The 10000-nt window shown below is 46.5% G+C and overlaps 1 protein-coding gene across 1 annotated transcript in view; it reads right to left on the bottom strand.

The window, feature by feature from the left end:
* The window catches only part of LOC127622742 (hepatocyte growth factor-like), a 52457-nt gene that overhangs the window by 16551 nt on the left and 25906 nt on the right, over positions 1–10000 (bottom strand). The window contains exon 10 of the mRNA XM_052096810.1: positions 3212–3305. Within this exon, the coding sequence (XP_051952770.1) occupies positions 3212–3305 (94 nt within the window). The remainder of the gene's footprint in view (positions 1–3211; positions 3306–10000) is intronic.

Here is a 10000-nt window from a genome sequence, read left to right as displayed (position 1 = left end):
CAAATGACTCTCACGAGCTGGTTTGTTTGAATCTACAGCACGAAACATACAATAGTAACTCTTGAACAAATGAATCTTATGAGCTGATTCTTTTGAATCTACAATGCAAAATAGACAGCACTAACTCCTGAACAAATGACTCTTATGAACCGATTCTTTTGAATCTACAGCACGAAACAAACAGCACTAACTCCTGAACAAATGACTCTTATGAACCGATTCTTTAGAATCTACAGCACGAAACAAACAGCACTAGCTCCAGAAAAAATGACTCTTATGAACCGATTCTTTAGAATCTACAGCACGAAACAAACAGCACTAGCTCCAGAAAAAATGACTCTTATGAACCGATTCTTTTGAATCTACAGCACGAAACAAACAGCACTAACTCCTGAACAAATAACTCTTATGAACTGATTCTTATTAATCTACAGCACGAAACAAACAGCACTAACTCCTGAACAAATGACTCTTATGAACCGATTCTTTAGAATCTACAGCACGAAAAAAACAGCACTAACTCCAGAACAAATGACTCTTATGAACCGATTCTTTTGAATCTACAGCACGAAACAAACAGCACTAACTCCAGAACAAATGACTCTTATGAACCGATTCTTTAGAATCTACAGCACGAAACAAACAGCACTAACTCCTGAACAAATGACTCTTATGAACCGATTCTTTAGAATCTACAGCACGAAACAAACAGCACTAACTCCAGAACAAATGACTCTTATGAACCGATTCTTTTGAATCTACAGCACGAAACAAACAGCACTAACTCCTGAACAAATGACTCTTATGAGCCGATTCTTTAGAATCTACAGCACGAAACAAACAGCACTAACACCTGAACAAAATACTCTTATGAACCGATTCTTTAGAATCTACAGCACGAAACAAACAGCACTAACTCCTGAACAAATGACTCTTATGAACCGATTCTTTTGAATCTACAGCACAAAACAAACAGCACTAACTCCTGAACAAATGACTCTTATGAACCGATTCTTTAGAATCTACAGCACGAAACAAACAGCACTAACTCCTGAACAAATGACTCTTATGAACCGATTCTTTAGAATCTACAGCACGAAACAAACAGCACTAACTCCTGAACAAATGACTCTTATGAACCGATTCTTTAGAATCTACAGCACGAAACAAACAGCACTAACTCCTGAACAAATGACTCTTATGAGCCGATTCTTTAGAATCTACAGCACGAAACAAACAGCACTTACACCTGAACAAATGACTCTTATGAACCGATTCTTTAGAATCTACAGCACGAAACAAACAGCACTAACTCCAGAACAAATGACTCTTATGAACCGATTCTTTAGAATGTACAGCACGAAACAAACAGCACTAACACCTGAACAAATGACTCTTATGAACCGAGTCTTTTGAATCTACAGCACGAAACAAACAGCACTAACTCCTGAACAAATGACTCTTATGAACCGATTCTTTAGAATCTACAGCACGAAACAAACAGCACTAACTCCAGAACAAATGACTCTTATGAACCGATTCTTTAGAATGTACAGCACGAAACAAACAGCACTAACACCTGAACAAATGACTCTTATGAACCGAGTCTTTTGAATCTACAGCACGAAACAAACAGCACTAACTCCTGAACAAATGACTCTTATGAACCGATTCTTTAGAATCTACAGCATGAAACAAACAGCACTAACTCCTGAACAAATGACTCTTATGAACCGATTCTTTTGAATCTACAGCACGAAACAAACAGCACTAACTCCTGAACAAATGACTCTTATGAACCGATTGTTTTGAATCTACAGCACGAAACAAACAGCACTAACTCCTGAACAAATGATTCTTATGAACCACTTCTTTTGAATCTACAACACGAAACATACAATAGTAACTCCTGAACAGATGATTCTTATGAACCGATTCTTTTGGATCTACAGCATGAAACATACAATAGTAACTCTTGAACAAATGACTCTTGTGATAAGTGGTTGAAAAATATAATCAGTTATATTTTACATCAAATACCAATGTGCACGTTTTTTTTGTTTTTTTGCCCTGTGAAAATGTTGGCAGGGCAAGTAAAATGTAAAGAACTAGAAGGAAAAATCCTTTTGGTTTACGCTCACCCAGAAGTGACCTCTGTAACTGGGCTCGGCTGCGAGCCAAATAAAGGAGCTGATTGGCTTTGATGTGTTCATGGAGAGGGTTAGGGGCATTTAGAGGTCAGAGGTTGGCTCTGAAGAGTCCTGCTCCAGCTGGGATGGCCTGCCTGTAATTTTTGGGAAATTAAGTCACTCCAACTGCTACACATTTACCATCAATCAGAGCTCTTCAGAACGGGGGTCCCTCCACTAAAACCTGTTTTTCTTCCTCGGAAAACTGTGAGGTTCCCATTTTCCCATCTAAGATAAACACTCCCTGACAATCAAGGGACCCCTGTGCTTTGCATCAATGAGCGGCCGGGGCTCTGGTTAGGGTGACCTTTGACCTAGAACTTGTTCATAAAACAGGGAAGTTATTTGACGCCACACATCTCAGAGCGAGTGTAGACGGCAGAAAAAACACAGGCCTGTGGCGGCACTGAAATTCGTTTCCTGTGAGATTTACACACGTGCACCGAGTCACTGCAAATGTGCCAATGCAACATTAAACGTTTGAGGAAACAGACCTCACCTGGCAGGAACAAATGTGAACCTGACATTAAACAATCCTGTAAGAAAGTCTGCACATGAATATCTGGTTCCTGAACATTCAAACATGTTATAAAAAGCATGCATCTGTCCCATATATTCATGCCGTCCTCTCTTGCTGTGCTTCACCCTTAAACCCAACGACTAAAGTTTTGTTTTCACCTTGCAAAGAAGCACAAATGCATCATGGGATTCTGCATTGAAAGATGTGGACCTAGGTTTGTTTCCATGGAAACCGAATGAACGTGCATGACTAAAACTGATGTGCTGTACCGATATACAGTAAATGCTGGTTTTGTGAAAGAGTAGACAATGGGATATTTCATTCAGAAAATGTATTTGTGTATTTATATATATGTATGTATAAAGTATGTGGCCATATTGTCACTTTTAGCATATATTGACCAAAATCAATCCCTTTATCTGGTCTAAACATGAGCCTGTTATTCAGCGTTAGGTCATGTTTACACTGTGATTTAGGCATACAGTATATGGCCGTGTTTTACCTTTCACTGCAGGCTTTCCATGGAGCACAGGTGATGCCCGAGCGGGTTTTTGCACGTTTGCCATTGTACATGTCGCCAATGCCCGTGTAACACTCTGAAACAAGACAACATTATGGAAAAATTGTAAATTTCTTCAGTGGACATCAACAGAACCAGAGATTGCACAAAATAAAAAAGGGGTGTGTATAATAATTAAGGATAATAGAAATCAGACTGAATGTTGCACGCTGTAGATTCAAAAGAACCAGTTCATAAGAGTCATTCATTCAGGAATCGGACTACACTGGTCGGGCTGTGTGTTTCACACTGTAGATTCAAAAGAACCGGTTCATAAGAGTCATTCATTCGGGAATCGGACTACACTGGTCGGGCTGTGTGTTTCACACTGTAGATTCAAAAGAACCGGTTCATAAGAGTCATTCATTCAGGAATCGGACTACACTGGTCGGGCTGTGTGTTTCACACTGTAGATTCAAAAGAACCGGTTCATAAGAGTCATTCATTCGGGAATCGGACTACACTGGTCGGGCTGTGTGTTTCACACTGTAGATTCAAAAGAACCGGTTCATAAGAGTCATTCATTCAGGAATTGGACTACACTGGTCGGGCTGTGTGTTTCACACTGTAGATTCAAAAGAACCGGTTCATAAGAGTCATTCATTCGGGAATCGGACTACACTGGTCGGGCTGTGTGTTTCACGATGTAGATTCAAAAGAACCGGTTCATAAGAGTCATTCATTCAGGAATCGGACTACACTGGTCGGGCTGTGTGTTTCACGATGTAGACTCAAAAGAACCGGTTCATAAGAGTCATTCATTCAGGAATCGGACTACACTGGTCGGGCATTGTGTGTTTCACGATGTAGATTCAAAAGAACCGGTTCATAAGAGTCATTCATTCGGGAATCGGACTACACTGGTCGCATTGTGTGTTTCGCGATGTAGATTCAAAAGAACCGGTTCATTATATTAATTTGTTTGGGAATCGGACTACACTGGTTTCGCTGAATGTTTTGCGCTGTGGATTCAAAAGAACCGGTTCATAAGAGTCATCTGTTCGGGGATCAGATGACATTGGTCACTACACACAGTACATTCAGAAATTATTCAGACCATTTTTTTTTTACATTTTGATATGTTGAAGCATTATGGCCATTACGTAAACTCCCAATCAATCTACACTCCATATCCCATAATGACAAAACAAAACGCAGATTTGTAATAACTTTGCAAATGTATTAAAAAGAACAAATCTGAAATATTACATTGATATAAGCATTCAGACACTCAGTTGAAGCACCTTTGGCAGCGATTACAGCCTCAAGTCTTTTGGGGTATGATGCAACAAGCTTTGCGCACCTGGATTTGGACATTTTCTGCCATTCTTCTCAACAGATCCTCTCAAGCTCTGTCTCAGCCATTTTCAGATCTCTCCAGAGATGTTCGATTGGGTTCAAGTCCGGGACCAGTCCCCCAGTACCTGCCGCTGAAAAACAGCCCCACAGTGTGATGCTGCCACCACCATGCTTCAGCGTTGGGATGGTATTGCACAGGTGATGAGCGGTGCCTGGCTTCCTCCAGACATGATGCTTGGAATTGAGGCCAAACAATTCAATAGTCATTTCATCAGACCAGACAATCTTGAGTCCTTTAGGTGCTTTTATGTGTCTGAGGAGAGGCGTCCGTCTGGCCACTCCGCCATAAAGCCCAGATCGGTGGAGTGTTGCAGTGATGGTCGTCCTTCTGCAAGTTTCATCTCCACACATGATCTCTGGAGCTCAACCAGAGTGACCATCGGGTTCTTGGTCACCTCTCTTACAAAAGCCCTTCTCCACCGATTGCTCAGTTTGGCCGGGCGGAGAGCTCTAGGAAGAGTCCTGGTTGTCCCAAACTTCCACTTAAGAATTACAGAGGCCCCTGTGCTCTTGGGAACATTGTAGCCTTCCCCAGATCTGTGGCTCGACACAACCCTGTCTCTGAGCTCATGGCTTGGGTTTTGCTCTGATATGCATTTTCAGCTATAATACCTTATATAGACATGTATGTGCCTTTCCAAATCATGTCCAATCAATTACATTTGCAACAGGTGACTCCAATCAAAGTGTAGAAACATCTCAAAGATGATGCAGAGAAGTGAGATGCACCTGAGCTAAATCTCAAGTGTCATAGCAAAGGGTCTGAATACATACTACTAGCAGTAGTGCTTAAAGAAACACAGCAAGAACAGCAGCTAAATCGATCTTAACATGAGTCCTTCTATGAAGTGTCTCCCGGGTCCTGCCAGTCACACGAAGCTGTCAGCAGTGATTAATGCTTGACTCATGCGGTCTCGTTCCCACACTGCGGCGCCTGCTCGCTGTACATGTTTCAAACAGCCCCCATTAGTGGCCGTGGAGATTGGACTACAAGGACCGCCGTTGTCACGAATTGCAGACAACGAAGGCAGACGAAGGTTCAGGATCCAAATGCAGCTTTCTTTATTATAAACAAAACACAAAGGAAAACCCTCAATGGGGAAATAAACATGAACAGAGAACTAGGGCAGGGAACACAGACCAGGCTAACTACATTAACAAACATTCAACGAAAGACAAGGACTGAACCAAAAACCAGGATATAAATACACAAGGACAGGATGATTACAAATGATAAACAGGTGTGAACAAAGACACAAAATGGCAGTGATGATGACAGGTGGATACTGGGAAGTGTAGTTCTTTAAACAATAGACTAGTGAGACAGTGGAGCTAAACAATGGACAAAAGTGAACCTATGGAAAATAAAAAGGGACAAAAATGGAAACCAAAGGGGCAACGATAAAACAAGATAAGGTAACCCTAACATAGCCCCCCCTCTAAGGATCGGATCCCAGACGATCCTAAAAGAAAAAACACCAAAAGACAAAAAGGAACCCACAGAAAACAAAATGATGGCACCGGGGGCACAGAGGGCAGGCAGGAAGTCCAATGGGGCACAGAGGGCAGGCAGGAAGTCCAAGGGGGCACAGAGGGCAGGCAGGAAGTCCAAGGGGGCACAGAGGGCAGGCAGGAAGTCCAATGGGGCACAGAGGGCAGGCAGGAAGTCCTAGGGGGCACAGAGGGCAGGCAGGAAGTCCTAGGGGGCACAGAGGACAGGCAGGAAGTCCAAGGGGCACAGAGGGCAGGCAGGAAGTCCAAGGGGGCACAGAGGAGCAGACAGGCAGTCCAGGGGGCAACGAGGGGCAGACAGGCAGTCCAGGGGGGCACAGAGGGCAGGCAGGAAGTCCAATGGGGCACAGAGGGCAGGCAGGAAGTCCTGTGGGGCACAAAGGGCAAGGACAGGTTCAGGTGGTCTGGGAGCTGGCCACAGGGCAAGGATAGGTTCAGGAGGCCTGGGAGCTGGCCACAGGGCAAGGATAGGTTCAGGAGGTCTGGGAGCTGACCACCGGGCAAGGATAGGTTCGGGGAACCGGGGAGGAGGCCACTGGACAGGAACAGGGTCAGGGGGCCTGGGAAGAGGCCACAGGTCAAGGGCTGGGTCAGGGGGCCTGGAAGGAGGCCCTAGAGGCGGTGACCTGGAAGGCTCGGGAGGCGGAGCCGTAGGAGGCTCGGGAGGCGGAGCCATAGGAGGCTCTGGAGATGGAGCCATAGGACGCTTGGGGAGAAGGGTGGAAGACTCGAGAGGCTCTGGAGGCGGAGCCCTGGAAGGCTCAAGAGGCTTGAGAGGCGGAGCCCTGGGAGGCTCAAGAGGCTTGAGAGGCGGAGCCCTGGGAGGCTCAAGAGGCTTGAGAGGCGGAGCCCTGGGAGGCTCAAGAGGCTTGAGGGGTGGAGCCCTGGAAGGCTCGAGAGGCGGAGCCCTGGAAGGCTTGAGAGACTTGAGAGGCGGAGCCCTGGAAGGCTCGAGGTACGGAGCCCTGGAAGGCTCGAGAAGCTTGAGAGGCAGAGCCCTGGGAGGCTTGAGAGGTGGAGCTCTGGGAAGCTCAAGAGGCGGAACCCTGGGAGGCTCGAGAGACTCGAGAGGCAGAGCTCTGGGAAGCTTGAGAGGCAGAGCTCTGGGAAGCTCGAGAGGAGAAGCCCTGGGAGGCTCGAGAGGAGCCCTGGAAGACTCGGTAGACGAAGCACTGGAAAGCTCGGAAGGCGGAGCTCTGGAAAGCTCGGAAGGCAGAGCTCTGGAAAGCTCGGGATGCTCGGAAGACGCTGACACTTGGACGGGCACGACCACTGGCACTGGCTCTTGGACGGTCATGGCTACTGGCACTGGCTCTTGGACGGTCATGGCTACTGGCACTGGCTCAGGGACGGTCGAGGCTACAGGCGCTGGCTCAGGGACGGTCGAGGCTACAGGCGCTGGCTCAGGGACAGTCGAGGCTACAGGCGCTGGCTCAGGGACGGTCGAGGCAACAGGCGCTGGCTCACTGACCTCCGAGGCGACAGGCACTGGCTCACTGACTTCTGAGGCGACAGGCACTGGCTGGGTGACCGTGGTATGTGCTGGCTTGGGTTCGCTGACCGTGGCTGACGAGGGCTCTGGCTCGCAGACCGGGGCAGGCGAGGGCTCTGGCTCGCAGACTGGGGCAGGCGAGAGCTCTGGCTCGCTGACCGGGGCAGGCGTGGGCTGGAAGGCGGAATCCCGTCTTCTCTCCCTCCTCCGGGCAGACGAAGAGGGCCGCGCTGGCTCACTGACCTCTGAGGTGACAGGCATTGGTTCACTGATATCTGGGACGACAGGCACTGGTTCACTGACATCGGAGGCTACAGGCACTGGTTCACTGACATCGGAGGCTACAGGTTTGCTCACCGTGACATGCGTGGGCTCTGGCTCGCTCACAGTGATATGTGTGGGCTCTGACTCGCTCACAGTGATATGCGTGGGCACTGGTTTGCTCACAGTGATATGCGTGTGTACTGGTTTGCTCACCGTGATCGGCGTGAGCCGGGAGGCGAAAGCCTGTCTTCTCCTCCTCCTCCGGGCAGACGAAGTGGACCGTACTGGCTCGCTGGCCGTGGCAGGAATGAAGGGACGAACCACGGGCGAATGGAGGGTTACCACTGTGGGAGGAGTGGCAGGGTTCTCCTCGATGACGCCCACAGTGAACGGTGAAGCGCAGACCAGCAGAGTCTCTTCAATGAACTCGAGGAGCGTCCAGCCGCGCGTCGACGGTGGTAACCGCTCCTGGAGCGCACAATCCAGGTTGGCCTGAAAAAACACCACCAGGTCGGAGTCAGGGAATTCGGTGGCACTCGCAATCGCGAGGAAATCGCGGATGTGGTCCTCCACCGGACGGTTTCCCTGCCTAAGGCTGAGCAGACGGCAGCTTGCTCGCAGAACCGCTGGATCCATTGTTTTGGTCTATCGTTCTGTCACGAATTGCAGACAACGAAGGCAGACAAAGGTTGAGGATCCAAATGCAGCTTTCTTTATTATAAACAAAACACAAAGGAAAACCCTCAATGGGGAAATAAACATGAACAGAGAACTAAGGCAGGGAACACAGACCAGGCTAACTACATTAACAAACATTCAACGAAAGACAAGGACTGAACCAAAAACCAGGATATAAATACACAAGGACAGGATGATTACAAATGATAAACAGGTGTGAACAAAGACACAAAATGGCAGTGATGATGACAGGTGGATACTGGGAAGTGTAGTTCTTTAAACAATAGACTAGTGAGACAGTGGAGCTAAACAAGGGACAAAAGTGAACCTATGGAAAACAAAAGGGACAAAAATGGAAACCAAAGGGGCAACGGTAAAACAAGACAAGGTAACCCTAACAGCCGTGAACTGATGCCAAGACAGCAAAGATGCAAGAAAGAGCAAACGAAAGAGAGAGAGAGCTGAAGAGTTTTAGAGCATCATGCAAATAACTTGCAGGGAGGATTAATAGGAACAAAGGCATGGCAAGTTGAAAGTCTTTTTGAGGGTTGTTTTGAAATGCAAAGCAGTTTTGATTTTGTCAGAATGGCAGTGAAACACAACTGGAGGGATGCCAAACACAACATCACGGCAAACTAAATCACGCCAGCAAATTATAAACGTCTTTCTGAAATGCAAATATGAGTAACATGTTTGATTGTTGGTCGCTGTCTGTAAACTCGACTGCTGCACTGACGCTCAGAGGTTGAGAGAAGGCAATCAGGACCTATTAAATGCGTCTGTCCGGCAATGCGATGCAAGACGATTAAACTGTAATGTGTTGTGTATGTTATGTGCTGAAGAAGTGTCTCTAATAGCCACTAGAGGCCTCTCGCACTCACACATCGCTGAATCAAACGCTGAAGGAGAAGCGCTGTTTGTTTACAAACCTTTATGGATACCATACCATTTCACAGCTGTAAAAAGAATGTATATCTACAGTAAGAGCAGTAAAATACAAAACACAGCATGTGCATATACTATACAGTGAATGTACTGTAAATGTACGGGATACTCCACGGCTAAGCGTGCACTAAACGATTTTAAATGCACGATGTGGCGGCAACCACCTGACGCGAAGCAGTTCTTCACATCCACATCGTGCATTTAAAATCGTTTAGTGCACGCTTAGCTGTGGAGTATCCCATACATTTACAGTACATTCACTGTATAGTATATGCACATGCTGTGTTTTGTATTTTACTGCTCTTACTGTAGATATACATTCTTTTTCAAAGTCAGTTAATGCACAGACACATGCATTGATATCTTAACTACAAAATATCAATCAAACATTTTCACTGGTCTTGCCCAGGAAAAAAGATACAGTTCAGTGAACACACATTGAGCTGTTGTGACAACTTGCCCCAATATTGGGGCATATACTA

This window comes from Xyrauchen texanus, chromosome 29 (genome assembly GCF_025860055.1).
Source record: "Xyrauchen texanus isolate HMW12.3.18 chromosome 29, RBS_HiC_50CHRs, whole genome shotgun sequence".
Lineage (NCBI taxonomy): Eukaryota > Metazoa > Chordata > Actinopteri > Cypriniformes > Catostomidae > Xyrauchen > Xyrauchen texanus.
The sequence above is the reverse complement of the archived record's forward strand: the minus strand, read 5'-3'. Positions and strand labels throughout refer to the sequence as shown.